Source organism: Gobius niger (assembly GCF_951799975.1).
Source record: "Gobius niger genome assembly, chromosome: 1".
NCBI classification, from domain to species: Eukaryota; Metazoa; Chordata; class Actinopteri; order Gobiiformes; family Gobiidae; genus Gobius; species Gobius niger.
The window spans coordinates 40,621,434-40,642,293 of NC_136852.1; the positions used below are offsets into that span (position 1 = coordinate 40,621,434).

The window sequence follows — 20,860 nt, forward strand, 5'->3', positions numbered from 1 at the left end:
CATTTTATGTACGCCTGAAAATGATGAATAGCCGTAACCGTTTTCAATAGAAATGTAAAGCTCATATGTTATTAACAGTAGCTAACCAAGCTGCTCACTCTCCTCTACTTCACATTTATCAAACATTTTGTTTTGGCCAAAAACGTTGAAATTAAAACAAAATCCATCTCATACGTTCCTGTCAGTCACCAATTACGCCTTTATCTGATTCAGCTGTGTCATGCGTTGCTATGGCGATGCCACAGCGGAGTGACATCCCAGTGATTTAACTACCGGACTACGTGTGCGTTATACCAAAATAATGCACCAGCCAATCAGAATCCAGTATTCACCCAGACCATGGTATAAAGGGACTTAGTGATGGATGGTCAGGATGATCTGTGAGGTTCTTCTACAGAGGGACTATAGAGAGCATCCTGCCGAAGGAGCCTCCAGTTACTCAAGCACATGTACCTGAGCAAATGTAACTGAGAACTTGAGTAAACGTAACTAGTACTACCCGCCTCTGATCAATTCCAACCGAAAACCAAAGGGCAGAAGGAAAACGTCTTGTGACAAAACCAGTTTTCCATTTACTGCAGCATCTGGCGTCACACTGTTCACATTTCAGCCACTTTTTCTTTTCACTGATTTGATATTCAGATGTGACTCAGGGAAGTACATTTCATCAGTTAATTGTTTCATGCCGAGATGGTTTGATGTCACGATAGGTCTTGCTTTAGCACATTCGTTTGGTCATTACGCCTCTGCTGCGCTGATCACGTGACCCGGTCCTGACTCATCACAGGAAACAGGAAGTACGACCGCAAGCCCATCATGCATCAGTCACACGGGAAGAGACAGAGGTTCAATAACCTGGAGGAGCAGGCGTTTAAAGTTCGGATCCATCCACAAGTCGCCGCACATTTAAAAATCTTTAGCCTCTTAACCTGAACACATTTTCTCCAGTTCAACTTTACCCAAATCTAAAAGCTTCTCGACTGGAGCTTACAGCCTATACATGCGTTTCCAATGACATCACGCATAGTTTCGGCCGGCATTTTGCAGTATTACAACATGTAACAACATCTCTACTCAGGATGGAAATGAAAGACAACACAGTGGAATTTTTATGAACTCGTGATCATTGCAGAAGAAGAGAACAGTTAAACTACGGCCCCAGAGACGCACGTTTATGTGATGTAACCAGCAGCAGACGTAGCAGCGCTGTTCTGGAAGGATTTCACTCCTCAGACTAAATTAACATTAACATGTCACGTCAACAGAGTCTCAGTCTGAGTCAGTGTTTAAGATGCTCAAGATGTTAGCATGCTACCGGTTAGCAGCTGTCATCAATCAACTGTCTATGGCTTCAACATGATAAGCACATGTGGCTCACATCTAACACGAAAAGAAAGTTATGTATGAATACTTAGCCGAAGAAGGTATTATTGATTCACAGCATGTACTTATGTAGATTTCTTTGAATAGTACACTTTGGTTCCGTGACATATAAATTGTATATAAAATTATGTTTATATGTATCTATGTATCTAGCTGGTGGTGTGGCGGTGGTCAATGGCAGGGTGGTGACTGGTCGTGTGGTGGTTGTGGCTGGTCCTGGGTGTGGTGGGGGGGTGGCGTGGTGGCAGGGTGGTGACCGGTCGTGTGGTGGTTGTGGCTGGTCCTGGGTGTGGTGGGCGGTGGGTGATGGCAGGGTGGTGACTGGTCGTGTGGTGGTTGTGGATGGTCCCGGGTGTGATGGGGGGTGGCGTGGTGGCAGGGTGGTGACTGGTCGTGTGGTGGTTGTGGCTGGTCCTGGGTGTGGTAGGGGGGTGGCGTGGTGGCAGGGTGGTGACTGGTCGTGTGGTGGTTGTGGCTGGTCCTGGGTGTGGTGGGGGGGTGGCGTGGTGGCGGGCCGGTGACGTAGTGCGGTTGTTGTGCAGGGGGCGCTGTATCTTTCTACCACTATATCGATACGTTGCCACATGACGGAAAACAGAAGGAAAATTGAAGTGATTGGCACATTTGGTTGGAGAGCGCAAGTTCAAGTGTCGTACCTTTGGATGGTTGAAAACTACAAGTCAATGTGCATTACTGGAAGAATGTTGTAAAGAAAGAAGGAATTAACAATAACAGAAAAAAAAGAGGTAAAACTAAACTATGAACAAATCGAACTTCTCAGATTGGTCACACTGACTGAACGTGGCGTCCTGTCTCTTGTTGGAGGCAGATTTGTGTTTCACTGGCTCGGCGGCTTCGGTGCGTTGCCGCCGAGGCAGATTTGTGTTTCACTGGCTCGGCGGCTTTGGTGCGTTGCCGGTGTGTGGTTGCGTTGTCGTCCTGCTGCAGCTGGGATCGGCTGGATCATTGTGCTGACTGTTGCCATCAGGTTGTTGTGCATTGCCCTGCCACCGGCTCCAACAACATTAATGTAAATATGATATCAACAGGGGTGGGAATTTATAAGTTATACTTCCTCCCACTCCTTTTCGAGTTTATGTACAGCATTATGTATATATGTAAGTATATATGTCATGAATGCATGTTAAAATGTCGCAAAAGCTGCACATGTCAATGTAAAAAATGGTGTAAAAAATGTATATATATATTGTACATTGAACTCGGAATAAATAAACAATCAATCTTTGAACCCTGAGGAAATACTACAGTCACAGCTCAGCTCTGACCTCTGTCACATGTGTCCAGTGTGGTTCAGGGTGTTCTCTCGGAGAGGTCAGAGCTGAGCTGCTGAAGCTAAATGCTAACCAGTAGCATGCTAACGTCTTGAGCAGCTTTAACACAGACTCACTGGTTTCTTCATAAACGTGCGTCTATGGGGCCGTGTTTTAACTGTTATCTTCTTCTGCAATGATCACGAGTTCACAAAAATGCCACTGTCAATCAGTCGTCTTTCATTTATATCCTGAGTAGAGATATTGTCACATGTTGTAGTACTGCATAACTCTACTTCTGCATTTAAAATAGCCACCGCAACAACAAAAGTCACATGACAAGGCCAGAGCAACGCCTCATTTGAAAGCTAAGCCCTACAAAACTGATTGTGACTTTTTTTTGTAGCGTTGTTGCGTTCATGCCACGTTTCTGTCACAGTTTTGCTGCTTTTTGTTGCTCTTTTTTGCGTTGCTTGTTTTTGTTAGAGCCTATAGTCCGGTGCAATGCCTGATTTGAAAGCTCAGACTAAAGGCCAATTCATACTCCACAAGGTGCGAGAACTTTGCTTTTAGAATAGACCCAAATCTCAAACATTCACGTCAGCGACAGCAGCAGGAGATTAAACCGTTAAAAATCGACAAACATTTGATTTAAAAACAAACGAAAAGGGACAGAAGAATGACGTTCTGATGATGAAAAAGTTAAGTGCACTAAACCTTATGTAATTAATTAATTGTAATGAATCGAAAAAAGTCCCGTCCCTAATTAAAACAAAAACAGCTTTATAATTGCAGCATTTTAAGCTCCTTCAGCAGTAGATATGATAGTATCAGCTCAATCTGCTTCTAAAGGACATTCAGGTCTATAGCCTTAAATTCAGAGCCTGTAAAAGACATACGCACTCGGAGCATATGGTTAATTATTCTGTAAATGAGCACCTCCAGAGACTCTAATCTCCGCTATTGGACTCGATTCTTTCTGACTCCTCAGTAAAAGCTAATGCAGCTCTGCACACATGGTTGTGTTTTTATCGGCCGCTGAAGGTCCTCAGAGTGCTCAGCCGCAGGTGTTAGCAGCAGGGTAGCGATGCGTAGCTTGGGGACAGCATTATGGGGGCGGTCCTGAATGAACTCTTGTGGTACCCCTGCAGACTGGAGCCGCTGCAGATTCACTACTGACTATTAACGGCTGTCTTTTGGGGGATCAGACCCGATTCATCAAATGCGATACAATCCGATACTCTCAAAATGCCCGGATCGGACACCGATACTCAATAACCGATCGGATATTGTTTCAGATGTAAAGTAGAAGTTCTCATCTTTGTCGGTTCACTCGACTGGGCGAGAGCTTCTGCTTCACCCGCAGAGGGCGCTCACCTCCTCTATAAGAGTACGTTCTGTAGATTTAGGGCAGGGGTAGGCAAAATCCGGCCCGGGGGCCAAATCCGGCCCGCCAGCACAGAATTTACGGCCCTCAAGACAAATTTGAGAAATATTATTATGCCAAAAAGAGATCAACTACCTGTTAAAGTGCTCTAAAAACGCAAGAAATAGTGTCGGTATTTTAAAACTTTCCTGGTAGAACATCCCACTTGGTCATATAATGTAAACAGTGATTCTCAACTGTTGGGTCGGGGGCCAAAAGTCGCAAGCCTCTGGAAACTGTTTTTTCTGAGTGTGTTCAAATGAATGTTATTGGGTTGCTTTGAGCTCTTTAAAGCAGATCTACTGCTTGTTCAATAAAAACGTGTGTGGAACATACAATATTCGATACAATATGGCAAATTTGTTTTATTGGGGTGGCGGCTTCTCATCCTGGGGTAATGGCGGGTGATGAAGCCACACCTCTTGAGAAACACTAATGTAACTTACTTTAGGCTACAATGGTGAGGTTCCGCCCTTGGTGTTTTGGGAATGAGGAAAATTGTCCCTCCTCGATGCAAACTTGGGCACCCCTGATTTAAGGCGAGGTGGTGTTTACGGGTGTCGTACCTGAACTGGGGGCGTGGAGGTGACGAGGGAGCCGTCCTCTCGGTGCGTGAACACGGTGAAGTCCGAGGGCAGCAGTAACCTACAAACACATAAACCGCTTTCATCAGCGACGCTCACATCACAAAGTTCAGATCCTAAACAAACTCGTCTATTCATAACATCAGGAGCCAAAATGTTTTGTTCTATGATCTTCATACATGTTGATGGGAACATATCAAACTGAGCCTGACACTACAAAGTCAGAATAATCATGAAGGACTCACAGATAATAAACGTATTCAGCTCAGACTGTTCTGTGCACAGCAATTAGGGCTTTGTACTGTTAGATTTTCATGGATACCAGTACTTTAACGATACTTGGTTTTTGATAGCGATACTTGAACAATACTTTTTTCCGATACCTATGCTAAAATATTTGTCGTCTAGAACCAGAAAAAAGAACAATAATGTGTGGAAGATCTGCACATTTACAATATCGGGTTCATCTCCAATGTCAAATAATAAAAAAAAAAAATTGGGAAAACATTAGTAATAAAAAATTGGCAAACATTCCGAAACACTTTATGTGAGCTGAAACAACAAAGTCACTCCCTTTAATCTTGACCCTGGACCAACAGCATCAAAATCTAAAGGGAGAAGATTTTTTTCGGTTCCTGCTTTCGATGCTTTTATTTTTCCATCACCGTAACAGCGACAGATTGATCTCTGACGACTCGCAAAACTCAAAAACCACCTCAAGTGTCAGGAGGAAATTCCCCAAAGGTTTATGCAAACTGTGACATTTGGTGTTTCCGTCCCTCTTTACTTAACCTACTTAAGGACGAGATAAAACTATAGCGGCACTTTTAATCCTGTCACAAACTGAACATGACAGAAAAGTCTTCCAGGATGTTTGAAACAGGGGTGAGCAGAACAAACCCCTGAGCCGTCGAGAGGAGCCTGCAGTACTCACGTGTTCCTGCGGAGGCGCACCACGCGGTCCTGTCCGTCCACATTTATCACGTACGACATCTGAAACACAACAAGCATCAAAACTCAAATAAAAACGAGTCGGAAAAGCGCCAATGACACGCTGAAAAAGCAAGAAAAACGCAAGAAAAATTAGACAAAAGGGCTACAAAAACACGTGACAGAAAACGTCAAAAAGTGATGAAAATGTGGCAAAAATGTGATGGAAATGGAACAAAAAAGCAATGGAAAGAAACGTCGACAAAAAGAGACGTCAACGCAGCAACAACGCAATGAAAAAGGTCTGTTTCGATTAGTTTTGTTGGTCTTAGCTTTCAAATGAGGCGTAACACTGGCCTTGAGGCTGTGACAAATTTCCTCATTGGGGACAATAAACACTTTCAATCAGTCAATCAATCCTAAAGCTGAACCAGAGAAAATTAAAATAAGGCGGTAAACCTCTTAACCCCCAGGCTTAACCAAGTGCATTTACTCCAGTTCAGCTTTACCCAAATCTAAAAGCTTCACGACAGGAGAGTTTATAGCCTTTAGTCCAGTGTAATGCCTCATTTGAAAGCTAAGACCAATGGCTGCTGGTTGCTCTGCTTCGTGACCGCGACACTAGGGGCCGACATTGCCCTCCATTGCCCTCCATTGCCCTCCATTGCCCTCCATTGCCCTCCATTGCCATCCATTGCCATCCATTGCCCTCCATTGCCCTCCATTGCCCTCCATTGCTGCAGTGCCTCCTTATGAGGCAGCAGCTAAAGCTAGTTTCCCATCAGAAAGCATTGCACTTTACACATGTTAAACTCCTGTAAAGCCTGGTGCCTAATTATGTTAAATTTTCTACAGCGAGATATTCCTCCTGATAACGCTGGGTTAGGTACAATTAAAGATACCAGGCTGGTTTTCGTAAGGAACATTTTAGAAATCTCGTATACTAATGAGGGCCGGACTTTGACAGGCCGTTAGCATCAGAGCTAACGGCCCCCTTTTATCTGCGACGACGCGGATAAAAGGGGGAACTATATTGTAAGGCGTAATAATACCAGGAGTAGTTCGAAATCCGCACAGTAATCTTCACTTTACTGTGCGGATTTCGAACTACTCCTGGTATTATTACGCCTTACAATATAGTCCCCCCTTTTATCCGCTTAGAAAATCCACATTGTTTAATGTTGTGTAATTATACTTTGTAGTGGAACACTTCACGTAACCATATTTAAATAGGGAAAACGTGGAAGAGCTTGGTAGCTTCTATCTTGACCCGTTTTGGAGCTATAGAGGAGAGAGGGAGAGGCTAAATGCTAACGCCGTCTGCGCTGTGTTTACGTGACTGAAGGCACGGGGGAAGACCAGACAGGTCCTAAAGAACTCGTCAAAGCTAAGGTAAGAACATATGTCAGTATGTAAAAACGGTGGCCTATTCCTTTAAGCCCTTTTTAGGAACATGCTCAGTAGGAGCAGGGTAGGAGGAGTCTGCAAATCCGCATTTCACTACTTACACGTGACCCATAATGCTTTGCGCCTTGGGGTAGCCAAGAGCTGGAGGCCTTTGAGTGTGAGTGAAGCTACAATGAGGTACAGATTTTCTTAAGCTTTGCTTTAGTGGAATTGGATTCTTTTTTTTTTTTAGATATTTGTAAGATTAATAAAAGTCTGTTCTATGACAGCTCGCAACGCCATATTGTTTACAGCAGCGAACCCCCCAGGGCGCAATGCATTATGGTATTGCGCAAGTAGCGAATAGACTCCCTTTCGAACGAGGTCATTATGGTAAACGGTGATGGTTTACAGTCCATGGCTAAGACCTAGAAAACTGACTTTTTGTCACATTTTTGTCGTCTCTTTTTAGTTTGTTCTTTGCCGGCTTTTTAAAAAATCTTTTTTTCCTTCATCGCTTTTTGTCACTATTTAGTCATTTTTTGGGTCACTTTTTTATTGTTGCTTTTCCGGACTGTTTTTGTTGCTCTTTTGTTGCTTCTTTGTTTTTATCACTTTGTTATATTTTCATCCTCATTTTCAGTGTTTGGACACTTTTTTTCAAGAAGCGTTCAGATTTGGGTGAAGCCAAACTGGAGACGAGGGGGGCGAGGGCTAGGAGGTTAAAGACGATAAAGTGAGGAGGTTGGGTTTGCAAATGTTTGTGCAGCTGCCGGGGAAAAATCGAGAGGCGACAAACCGCAGTTTAACCGCGGTTAAACCACTGCAGCTGAAGCGACGGGAAACGTCAGAGCTGCTGCGGCTGGAGACGAGAGTCAGATAAAGACGACTCAAAACTGAAATAACGGCGTAGCGGACACTCTCATGCTGCTGCTCTCCCTCTCTCTGTCTGCGGCGGAGCTGGACTTTCACAGACTGGAGTTTTCCACAGAGCAGTGACTCCGACAGAAAACATGCCCCAGAGCAGGACCACACCCTCAACCCCCCCCCCCCCCTTCTCTCTCTCCAGATTAGTCCACACTCCAACAGCAAACACTCACAGGAAAAGAACGTCACTCTCAGCCTGAGTCATGCAGGGTAAAAGTTTCAAGAGCGTTTAAGGCCAGACGCTGCACGTAGAAAGGGGCTCATAATAATGTTCAGGGCCAGCTTTAAACGTGTGCTTTTATTCTGTGACACATTAGTCCCGGAGATTTGCTCACGGGGATTTTGGATCGGGTTTAGTTTTGGAATAAACTAGCTGTTGTTGTTAAAGAAAACGGGCCCGTCTTTATCCGCTGCTGTCTCCCACAAAGGAAATGACCATATTTGGATCACAGCGTCATCTCCGTCACAGCCTCTCATGCTACACGTGGATACCGAACATGTCAGTATTTGTGAATGAATGAGCGTGGGAAAGACCATGTTGGAGTTTTGGATTTTGACATTAGGAAAACCAGCCATAATTAAAGGGGGGGTATTATGCAAATGGATTTTTCAAGCTTTACCTCATGTTATTGTGTCATTCGCTCATTAAAAACATGCCTGAAGTGTTGCCTTGTCACATTCACGTATTTTTGAGTAATCTGTAAAAACTCTGATGGCGGCCATTTTAGGGATAGGTTTGCCTGAGTCCTCCTAGGAACGCCCCCACCTCCTGGAGACGCCTCCGAGCTTTCGTCACCAGCCGAGTGACCAACCACTGCTCCTCAGCAGAACCCCCTCCCCACTGATGCCACAGACAGCGTGTGGAGGGGGCGCGTCGGAAAGAGTCAGAGGTTCTTAAAGCCACACCGCGTAGAATTTTAGCCAATAAATAAAATTGAAATACAAGCATTTATTTCATGACAGATATTTTCATCATTGAAAAATACCTCATAAATGTACAAACAAACGTTTATGAGGCTCACCCGTCCAAAGACGTGACCGTAAACTTTACCGGGAGTGGGTGCGTCTCCAGCTCGTTTCCATGGAGATGTGACGAAAGGCAGTCGAATTTGAGATTTAAACAGGAAGGTCTTCATCCAAATCCATTATTTTATTACCCACTGCAGTAACAGCATTTTCTGTGTTGAAATGGTCATTAGAAGCAGATTTTGTTTTGCCAGCAACAGTATCGTTCAAAATGTTACGCAGTGTGCCTTTAAAGAGACAGAGGCCTATTTCAAGACATTCGCTACAGCTATTTTGAGAGAGCAATTTTATACAAGGCAGTTATTCTGATTTACTGCATTTACAGATCGACAGAAGGTTTGCTCATTATAGTGTGATATAGACTGGTGCTATGGGACTGAAAAAAAGCAGAATACCCCCTCTTTAAGTCTTAAAATCCCCCACTGAATGAAAGCGTTTCTGCCGGGTGTAGACGCCGCACCTGATCGGGCGGAGCTCCGTTCACGTCCCGCCTCAGCCGTCCCCCGATTGGCCGCGGGACGGTCAGGTGATACGACGACAGGTGCTGGGTCTGGAGCAGGGCTGAGGAGAGAGAGAGAGGAGGGTTAGTGAAGGCAGCACACTCCGTAATAGTTATTTACACAGAGCTCTGGAGACACGTGGCTCTCCTGGTGAGTCCGAGGGATGGACTCGGGGTTCATTTAGTTTTAGTCTTAGTCTTTTATCGGCGCTATCGTTCGGATGTACTTCATGTGCAATGCAAACTTGAATCTGTCACAGGCACGGATTTGGCATCGCTCAGGCCCCCTCAATACCAATCTATGAACGGCACACGAGAGAGAAAGAGCGCGTCTACAATTGTTGAATTTGTCTGATTGGTTGACTCTGCTTCCTGTTTGTTTGTGTATGCACCGCTGTGGGAAATGGAACTGACCCAGACTCACTCACTGTGCAGTAGTGAGTCTGGTTTCCAGGAACGGCAGACTCGCCCCGACTCAGTTAAATATTCTGTCTATATTCCACCAGTGTTGTATCCAAGAATGCATTAGTATGATGTCAACCAAAACTAAAATACAAACAAGGAAGTGCTATTGTTGTTATTATTATTTTCATGAGATGCGTAACACAGATGAGCGGAGACAGAGACCTGCTCAGATGATCAAACTGTAAAAGCCTTTAAGAAAAACCCAAAGTAAATCTCATTTGATCTGTATTAAAGGGATATTTCAGGATTTTTGACATAGGGCCTCACTTCCTAGTTTTCCAGAGTGTTGCTGATTTCTGGAGATATTTTTTTTGTAATTCATGCAGTTCTTATGTGAGTTTCGTGGCGCTAGGCTAATGCAAGGCTAGTGCATGTCTATGGTATCAGCTAGCCTGCATTAAAAACAGTGTGACCCGCTCCACAGAGCACCTGAGGCAAATCACTTATAACACCAGACTAACCATATAAATGTCTGTGTCGATAGAATCATTTTAACCATTTTGCATTTAAAATAACTTATATTTGAGCAGCATCAGCTTCGTGGTTGTATAAGCTACGCAGCGGCGGAGTGATCTGCTAGAAAATAGTCCCTCAAAATGCGATCATTCATGTGATGCAAGGTCAGTTATATTCCAAAAATTATTCTATGGACACCCCATGGAGGGTCACAACATGATTCTACTAAAACATGTAGAATTGGCCAGGATGAATGATGTGTGTGCGTGTATGCATGACGGTGGTCACATGTGTTCCTCCAGGGGAACCTGAAGCCCCTCACACCCCCGAGTGTGGACTGAATGTACAAGCCTCTCATGCAAAGCGCTTTGTGAGCAGGTCTGGGAAAGGCGCTGCATAAATAAAGATCTTCTTCTTCTTCTGAGACAATATCTTTTACATTGATTTTTCATTCATTTATTTTTATTGAAAACATTTTTTGTGTGTGAAATTAAGCCAAATATCAAAATATTAGATAGCATTTTAGTTTTATTTTGAACACAACCTTGTTTCTTTACTTACAAATAGCGCTTTTAATTGACTACTTTCTCAATAATCTTGAGGAGGAGGTACACAGCAAAACTTAAGGGTCCGCAAGACAAAAAAGCCACTGCCTTGAAGGTCTTATATCATGTAAAATCCTCTTTTTGGAGCTTGTAGCCATGTTGTAAAGCTATTTCACAGAGAAAAACCCGTTTGAGAGGTGCAGGACTTTATTCAACCTTCCTAAACAAGAGAAACAAGAGGCCACTCGCCAGAAGTTGGAATTTCCCTCCGGGATTCGTCGACTCTCAGACTGTCTCTGATGGATGCTTAGTGAACCTGGATTTACTTTTATAACCAACGCGACTCCCATATTATAAACACTCGATGGAGCGGTGAGTCAATCAAACGTGTGCTAGCCATTTATGAAGCAACTCCTTATAACTGCATTGTGCAATAACTTCACTTATTGTTGTGGTATTTACATTTCTTTTACTGCTAATGCTGCACGTGCGGAGAGAGGGGGCGGGGTTAACTGAATCCAAGTGTCTTGTCTTCTAGGTTTGAAAAATACCCCCAGACAAGTACAATATATCATATAAATACCTATAGTTTACTTTGGAATGGTTAAAATAGCATGAGACAGATCCTTCAAATGTTTACAAATGCTGATTACATTTTATAGGAGGGGGTCGCAGCCTGAAAAGTTTGGGAAAAGCTAAGCTAAAGCAGTGGTTCTCAACAGGTGGGTCGCAGAACCACTCTCAGTTTTTTCATCATTTCTCCACAGAAAACTTAAAAAGACACAGCGTCTGTTCAAATAACTTTTCTAAATCATTTGGACCGTGATCTTTCAGCTTTGTTTCATGTTTATTCAATGGTTTGTTTCAGTGTTGGACGTTAAATATAACACAATAAAGCAGGGCCGTGGGAAGATATTTTTGGCTAGGGGGTGCTGAGAGACCAGATTGCCCCCCAAAACGCTATTTCCTTGCTTATTTCCTATTTATTTAATATTGCCTGTAATGGATAGACGATCCACCAGGGGGTGCTGCAGCGCCCTCAGCACCCTGGGTTCCCACGGCCTTGCAATAAAGACTCCTTCGGGTCGTGGCTTGTCATCCACTGAACTAAAGTGATCAAACAATAATGACCACGGCTGAAGGTCTCAGTGTTTGTAATATTTGATGAAGTAACTGATCGGATCCTCGCAGTAGCAGAAAACCGACTGAAAGATTTCCAAATGTCCGGAAGTGATTCAGATTCAGACGGTTCATATTTCACAACACAACTTGAACTTCCTCTTCACGATTCTCAAAAACAAGAACTCACCGGCTCCAGTTCTGAGCGACGTTTACAGAGACGGGCCCGAACACGTCTGAGACTCGCCGCCTTCTCACCGCAAGGTCCATTTCGACGAATAAAAGGAGGAACAGACGGAGCAGAGGACGAGGAGGACATGGTTTATTTTTATATCTTATCAGCCAGCTACGAGGACAGTCTTATCTTTGAAACAGGAAACTCAGCCGCCGCGGAAAAGATTCAGAAATGTGTGGCATTTTGCACAAATCTTTTCTTATCTGATCTCCAAAACGCTCTGAGCGAGATCAGGAGGAGACCCTCACAACGATCAGCTCCATCTGTTTGTCCAGATACTTATTCACTTGCTCTCGTTCCCGTACATTCGATCACATTTTGAAAACGTTTGGGGAGTAAAACACATCATCCATTTCCACAGGGTTAAAGGTCAAAACTTTAAACCTAAATCTCTCTCAGACACAACCTCACAGAACTACAAAGAACTACTACTAAAACAAAGAGCCACAATACGAAAAATTAGAGATGCACCGATCCAGCTTTTTTGCCTCTGATACTGTGAATATCTCCCGATGTCCGATATTAACCGATACCAACCGACTTTCTTAAAAGAGTCTTTCTCTGAGTGAAAAGGTGAATGTTGCTCTTTTCTTCTTACAAACGAGATGTTACAGATGAATTATTAGCTATTATTATAAACGAATGTAACATTTAACAAGGATCACTGACTTTTCGACACAATCCTTGGGACGGGATATTGAGGTCACATTAATATGAACAACTCACATGAAGTGATCTGATCATTGTGCAATACAAAAATCTAATATCCGAGCATTTCATAAACTACAATACAAACACTTGGCTCCAGCAGTGGCCGATTCAGAATGACTCACAGTTGGTTCATATTCACTGAGGTTTAGTGAAAGTTGTGAGGGAAACAGTGAGAGCCAAAACTGGTATAGGTTAAGTATGGGATATTTGTAGCCGATGACTGATATCGTATATTTCCCAGTATCGCCTCCAATACTTGATTCCAGTATATTTAAAGGGGGGGTATTATGCAAAATGGACTTTTTCAAGCTTTACATCATGTTATTATGTCACTCCCTCATTAAAAATATGCCTGAAGTGTTGCCTTGGCACATTCACGTATTTTTGAGTAATCTGTAAAAACTCTGATGGCGGCCATTTTAGGGATAGGTTTGCCTGAGTCCTCCTAGGAACGCCCCCACCTCCTGGACACGCCTCCGAGCTTTCGTCACCAGCCGAGTAACCAACCACTGCTCCTCAGCAGAACCCCCTCCCCACTGATGCCACAGACAGCGTGTGGAGGGGGCGTGTCTGAAAGGGTCAGAGGTTCTTAAAGAGACAGAGGCCTATTTCAAGACATTCACTACAGCCATTTTCAGAGAGCAATTTTATGCAAGGCAGTTATTCTAATTTACTGCATTTACAGACCAACAGAAGGTTTGGTCATCATTGTAGTGTGATATAGACTGGTGCTATGTGATTGAAAAAAGCATAATACTCCCTCTTTAAAATAAAACTCGATTCTCGATACCGAAACCACTGCAAAATAAAAAAAAAACAGCTTTTTAATATAGCCTATATCAACTATATTTACTATTTTTCCATCTACATTACAGAACAACAGTGTTCTTGAGAAAATATTGTAATAAAAGCTCTAATCAGGTCTCTTCTTTCTTTCTTTCTTTTTCAGTGCGCACGACCATACCCATGGTATGGAGCACAAGTTCACAAAAACAAAACAGAACAAAGTAATAACAAATATCATTTTAACAGAAGAAGAACCTTTTTCAAAAAGGCACCAAATTTACTAATCACATTTTGACTTTGATTTTGCATAAGTGAAATTAATTTAAACATTGAAGGGTGTCTTACATAAAATTTTGGCAAATACTTTTCTCTATTGATGACAACTTCCGCATTTGAACATTCAAACAGTAAATGAAACTCATCGCCGACAACATCATCATTACAGAGATTACAATAACAAAATTTTCTGTCAATGCCTTTATATCGGCCCACTACTTTTGCCAGTCTATTATTTCCGGTTCTTAAATTACAAATGGCATGTCTGTGGGAGACATTCTCACACAAAAGATACTTTTCTAATTCAAATACGGTTTTCAATTCCACATAAACATCACAAGACGACATAGTGCCACATTCTCCTCTCCATTTCTGTATAAACTGGTCCTTTAGGGTTCGTTCCACTTTGAGTTTTAGCCAGTTAACATTGGTGATTTTCTGGGATCTCCAAATATAGGATATAGGATATCTCTCTAATTAAAGTAAATACTAAAACTATGTCCGGTTATAGACAACAATATAAACTATATAATGACCATCAAGTTATAAACTGTTTTTGCTTTAAAGCAGTACTATTTAACTCATGCCCTTAGAGGCCACAAGCGCTACTGCAGGTGTCGTAGCATGTTGCGTTATTTTACTCATTAATTGTCCGTGAGAGTAAATACTACGCTGACAGAAAAGGCAAAGTGACAGAGGGATATTGTGCATCCAATTACACAACAGAGATAATTTTTCACTCAAACTTGGCTGTAAATACTGTTTAAAATGGCGCTAGCCCGCAGCTAGCTTTGCCCGTTAGCCTGCTAGCTTCATCTTCGTGATTCCATTAGTGTGTATTGGTGGCTCCGGTCCGGTGGCAGGAAAGTTGCAGTTGTGGTTTCCTGGCCAGAGACACCAGGGGGAGATGAAAGACCCTCCAATCATCCCAGTAACACTTGTATTACCCCCACAGGGACTACGGGGAGGATTTATTAAGGTTAACAAGTTACAAAACAGTGCATTTATTCAAAGCACAACTGGCCTTTAAAATTCCTCTAAATATATCCATGAGTCCAGTAGACAGGAACCATGTGACTGTACAGTTTACTTTGGTATCGTTTGATTTTGTTGAGACTTTTAAGATAAAAAAAAAGCTTAATATCAGATGCTAACTGATACTTGCAAAAGAATGGACGGCGCTAAGCTAAGCTACGCCATAGGAATGAATGGGCGCTAAGCTAACGTTAGCTACACTCACTAAAAGCGCTGCTCTTTTCCACCCGCTCCACCTGTAATCAGATTCAACACCTCCACCCCTAGTTTTATTGTTTTTGATCTGTTTTACTTCTATTCATAGTTGTATGTGTTAAGATTTTTTGGACAACCCTACGAAAGTATCTGACATTAAATAGTAAATGGTCTCGTTTTATAAAGCGCGTTCTTATTGACGGCGTCTTCGATATCGCGAGTGATCCCGGAGCAGGACGGACGAAAAGGACGGCTCCTAAAACGCTGAGTGGAGTTTGTGAACCCCGACTCAGCGTTTACCGTCGTCCTGGAAATGGCCTCATCCCCGCACTCTGTTTCTGTTTCCTGAACGGAGCTTCAGTCTGACACATGAGTTTCAGAGATTTACTCGGAAGGTTTTTGGATTTCACAAACGTGCAAAGGTTCAGTTTCGGCTTTTTGATTTGGGTAAAGCCGAACTGGACAAAATGCACTGGGTAAGCAAGAGTAAGTAAGTAAGTAAGCAAGAGTTAAAACTGAACAGAGTCAAATATCGCAGTAATACTGATATCGCACCAGTGCCCTGTGTCACATATTCAACATGGTGCCGCCCTAATGCAAACATCACACAACAGTTTTGTTTAGTGCTTCCATCTTAGCTTCGTTTAGGTCCTGATTTGGTCGTTTTTGAGTCTTATTTTGACACAATTTGATGAAAAATATAAAGATTTGATGGTAAGTTGTGTTTTCTTTGCCCCTCTCTCTCACAGGCTCAGAGAGCATTAGCACACAACCCGGTGTGACCTGTGACCCTGCTGTGACCTGTGACCCCTGCTGTGACCTGTGACCCTGCTGTGACCTGTGACCCTGCTGTGACCTGTGACCCCTGCTGTGACCGCACTCAGCAAAACTCCTGTCCCGCACTGAGCATGTGCAGAAGCGTCTGTCCAGAGATTATCCACTTAATCAACGCCGAGCCGCAGCTTTCACTCTTTAAATACTGCAATACCAAGTACTACTACTGCAATACCAAGTACTGCTGCAATACCAACTGCAATACCAAGTACTACTACTGCAATACCAAGTACTGCTGCAATACCAACTGCAATACCAAGCACTACTGCAATACCAACTGCAATACCAAGCACTACTGCAATACCAACTGCAATACCAAGTACTGCTGCAATACCAACTGCAATACCAAGCACTACTGCAATACCAACTGCAATACCAAGTACTGCTGCAATACCAACTGCAATACCAAGCACTACTGCAATACCAACTGCAATACCAAGCACTACTGCAATACCAACTGCAATACCAAGCACTACTGCAATACCAACTGCAATACCAAGTACTGCTGCAATACCAACTGCAATACCAAGCACTACTGCAATACCAACTGCAATACCAAGTACTGCTGCAATACCAACTGCAATACCAAGCACTACTGCAATACCAACTGCAATACCAAGCACTACTGCAATACCAACTGCAATACCAAGCACTACTGCAATACCAACTGCAATACCAAGCACTACTGCAATACCGACTGCAATACCAACTGCAATACCAAGCACTACTGCAATACCAACTGCAATACCAACTGCAAAACCAAGTCCAAGTCTGTAGGAGCGACTAAAGTGGAGATGATGTTGTCGCATTTTCCCAGATAAATCTGTGACAAACATTGAATCAGTGAATAATCATTTAGCCTCATATTCTCCAATGTGGCTTTACCCAAATCTAAAAACCTCTTGGAAAAAAAAAAGCAACAAAATTGAGATGAAAGCGCAACAAAAGAGCGACAAAAGTGAGAAAAGTGTGACCGGTAAAAAAAAGTGATGACAACACGGCAGCAACAAGAGGAAAAAGATTTGTTTGGATCAGCTTTGTGGGTCTTAGCTTTCAAATGAGGCGTTGACTCTGGCCTATGGGCTGTAAGAAGCTTTTAGATTTGGGTAAAGCTGAACTGGAGAAAATGTTAACCTCTTAATCCCACATGAACCAAGCGCATTTTCTCTTGCAGCCTATAGGCCAGAGTAACGCCTCATTTGAAAGCTAAGACCGACCAAAATGATCTAAAAGGTTATTTTTCCTGACGTTGGTGCCATATTGTAATCACTTTTTTTTTTACATTCTTTTTCATCTAATTTTTCCCACTTTTTCTGTTGCACTTCCATCACTTTTGTTTAGGTTTAATCACTTTTTTGTCGCTCTTTTGTAGCTTTTCCGTCGCACTTTCATGAGTTCATTTTGGCGTTTTTTTTTGTTAAAGGAACCGGCCACCGTTTTTCCACACTGAGATATGTTCTTACCTGAGCTTAGACGAGTTGATGCGTACCTGTCTGGTCCTTGTGCGTGCGCTCAGTCACGCAAAAACGACCAAAGACGTTGTGAGCATTTGGCCTCTCCCAATGTATTCCTATGGCTCCAAACGGGGGTGAAGTTGGAAGATGCCACGCTCTTCCACGGGCACAAAGACCAGACAGGTACGGATCAACTCGTCTCAGCTCAGGTAAGAACATATCTCAGTATGGAAAAACGGTGGCCTGTTCCTTTAAGTTTAAGTTGTGAAGATTCGGGTTTTGCAGAAGCATCTCTTCTCGCAGAGGAACTGTCAACGCCACCGACTCACGGATTTGGGCTTTCATTTCGCTCTGTTCTGTTCTTCCTTTTATAGTTTAGGCTACATTCCCCCATATCACGTCATTGTTGAAACCCAAAACGGCGGTCCACATTTTGAAAGCTCATAATCCGACGTTAGACCTGCTCCAAGCTTATCAGGCCGAGCTGAGGCCGTAAACAAACTCAGAGTCAGTTTCACGGCTCTGGGTAATAACAAAATGAAAAAGCCTGATCCCGCCGGTGAGAGCGTTAAACGTGTCGGGGGAAAAAAAGCGGTTCCTTCAGGTCCAGGTCTTTGTTGGACTTTGAACCGGTTTAAAGTTTAAATCTGCTCCGGTTTTGTTTCTGAATCAACGGCGTCTTTGTCTCGATTAAACGAGGACAAATCAGGGAAAAAAGTGCATTTAAACACAAAAAACATCCGCTTTAAGGCCAGACGCTGCAGTGAAAAAGGGAAACTCTTTAAATGTGGAGACTTCAGTGTGAAACTCCTGCTGTAGAGACATAAACACGAGGGAAAATGGGCTTTCTGTCATTTTATGTTTCCAATTTCAATAAAAGTTGTTTTCTGTTAAAAAAACGGTCACAGATTTTCTGTAACAAAATCTGGATAATGTTCAGAGCCAGGTTGAAAGGTGTGGTTTTATTTTGTGACATGTGTGACACTGATTTTGTCTCTTGTTTAGTCCGAACCACTTTAACCGAGCACATTTTCTCCAGTTCGGTTTTGCCCAAATCTAAAAGCTTCTTGACTGGAGCTCACAGCCTTTAGAGAAGGGGTCTCCAAGTAAATTTCGCCGGGGGCCAAAATATATCGGGTGTGTATAGGTGACGTCCACGATTTAGAATGTGATGATGTCATAATGTCAGGTGGAGGGCGGGGCCAATGCAACTCTATGGGAGAAATGCAGTTTTTGTAGGAATCTCCAAAACGAAAATTGACAAATGTTTTTCCTCTTCAGTATTTGATCGTGACTGGATTCACAAACCTGAGACATTATTTTTATGTCTGAAAGTCCTTTCTATTGGACAACATCATGGTCATGTTTTCGCATATTGTCATCACTTTTGGACGTTTTTCCTGAGATAATAATTGGACATTAGTTCATATGTGCCGACAGAGGAGATGATGAACTTTGTGACAGTTTTTGTTTCCTCCAGCAATGACTGAGATATGAGCCAAAAAACACAAGACATAAAAATATGCATTTTGTCAGTTACTGCAGTTACCATAGTTACCGTTAATTGCTCCACCTCAATTTTCACGAGGCTCTGCTACACTGTAACACAGCCGCCCTAGGGTAGACTGTCATTTACCATGTGATTATAATGTGTTGTTTATATCCCGAGCTCCTCTTATGTCAGTTCCCTCTGCTGGACATGTGTGGAATTTGTTCCAATTATAATTTCGTTCCGAAATTATAATTGACCGGAGTTTAGGGATGGCTAAGGCCAGGGTAGTTCAGGGTATGGATTTTTAAAGAAATAACCAGTTTGCTCACTCCAGACACTAGGGGGCAAGTTAAATTAAAAAAAGGACAGAATTCCAGACGTGTCCAGCAGAGGGCACTGACATAATAAGACATCAGGATATAAACAGCTTATTATAGCCACATGGTATATGATCAGTCTGCCCCAGGGCGACTGTGGCTACAATAGTAACTTACTGCCATAGTATGTGGAGTGAATGAATAATGACTTCATGAAGCACTTTCAGAAACATGTGACCCAGGCTGATGAAGCACAATAAGTGTGAGCCGTTATTCATGAGGCCACAGTCATTAAAATATGCGGCCCGTGACCCGACGTGGGGGCCGAATTTCGCCCCCAAACCCAAACGACTTCAACACCCCTGCTTTAGGGTAACGCCTCATTTGAAAGCTAAGACCTACAAAACTAATTAAACTTCATCCTCGTTGTGATTGTTATGTTTTTGTCCTTTTTGGTTGTGTTTTCATCACGCGTTTGTGTTGTTTGTTTGCAGTAGCCAAAATGCTACAAAAAGCAACGAAAAAAGTGACAACAAAAACAAGCGAGAAGCTCAGATGACTTTTTGTAGGTCTTAGCTTTCAAATTAGGCGCTACTCCGGCACAAAGGCTGTAGTCTTTTGGATTTGGGTGAAACTGAACTGGAGAAACCGGGACTAACCCAGGTCTAGAGCAGAGGAAACCTTAAACCCGTGTCTCACCTGCGGCCGCGGCGGAGAGCGTCAGGGCGCAGAGCAGGACTACACTTCCCATGATGCCCCGCGGCCCTCCGTTTCACCGAAGCCCCGTAGAATAACCTCCGCAGAGTCTCCTGAAGCGTCCGCGCTCCTCCACAGCCCGGTGTCCTCCGGAGAGGCGCAGGCCCCGGCCCCGAGCCCCCCGCGCCGCCCGCGCCGTGCGCCTTTACGCGGCCCCCGGCGGTGCCTTTGGTGTGGCCTCTGTCCGCGGGATCAGAGCTGCCTCCTCCGCGCTCCCTCCATCCTCCGCTCACGGCCCGCTGCTCGAGCCTCCCTCCCGGGGTTCGGTCCTGACTCGGGCCCGGCCTGGTCCTGCCGCTGTCCCCGGGGTGCGGTGTCACGCTGCGGCCGCGCTCAGGGACGGGGTTCAGGGGGAAACTCTTGTGTCTCTCTGCTGCTGGAGCTGGGCTGGAATCCGACCCTTCGACATTTACAGCGGGTCTCGGGCGCTTCCGGGAGAGAACTTCACAATAAGAGTCTGGGAAAACACGTGTTACGCGCGCATTACCTCATCACAACAAAGCATCATTTTACCAGACTGTTTGTAAATAAAATGGTCACATTTATACAGCGCTTTTCTACTGCTTTCAGGGGCGGACTGGCCATATGTCCATTCTGGAAGAGCACAGAAGGGCCACTGGCTCTGGGGCCACCGGTCCCGCCTCAACCGAGCTTTACCCAAATCTAAAAGCTAAAAGAAAAGCATCAAAATAGCGAGAAAAAGAGGATGAAAAGTCAACAAAAACATGAGAAAAACACGAAAAAATAACAAA

The 20,860-nt window shown here is 43.6% G+C and overlaps 1 protein-coding gene across 1 annotated transcript in view; it reads right to left on the reverse strand.

The window, feature by feature from the left end:
• The window catches only part of LOC306971303 (disintegrin and metalloproteinase domain-containing protein 9-like), a 40,436-nt gene extending 20,192 nt beyond the window's left edge, over positions 1–20,244 (reverse strand). Inside the window, exons 1-4 of the mRNA XM_079567542.1 lie at positions 20,052–20,244; positions 9,394–9,494; positions 5,599–5,657; positions 4,647–4,725 (exon numbers count right to left, since the gene is read on the reverse strand). Of these exons, the coding sequence (XP_079423668.1) occupies positions 4,647–4,725; positions 5,599–5,657; positions 9,394–9,494; positions 20,052–20,103 (291 nt within the window). The 5' untranslated portion in view covers positions 20,104–20,244. The remainder of the gene's footprint in view (positions 1–4,646; positions 4,726–5,598; positions 5,658–9,393; positions 9,495–20,051) is intronic.
• Positions 20,245–20,860: the final 616 nt, after the last annotated feature.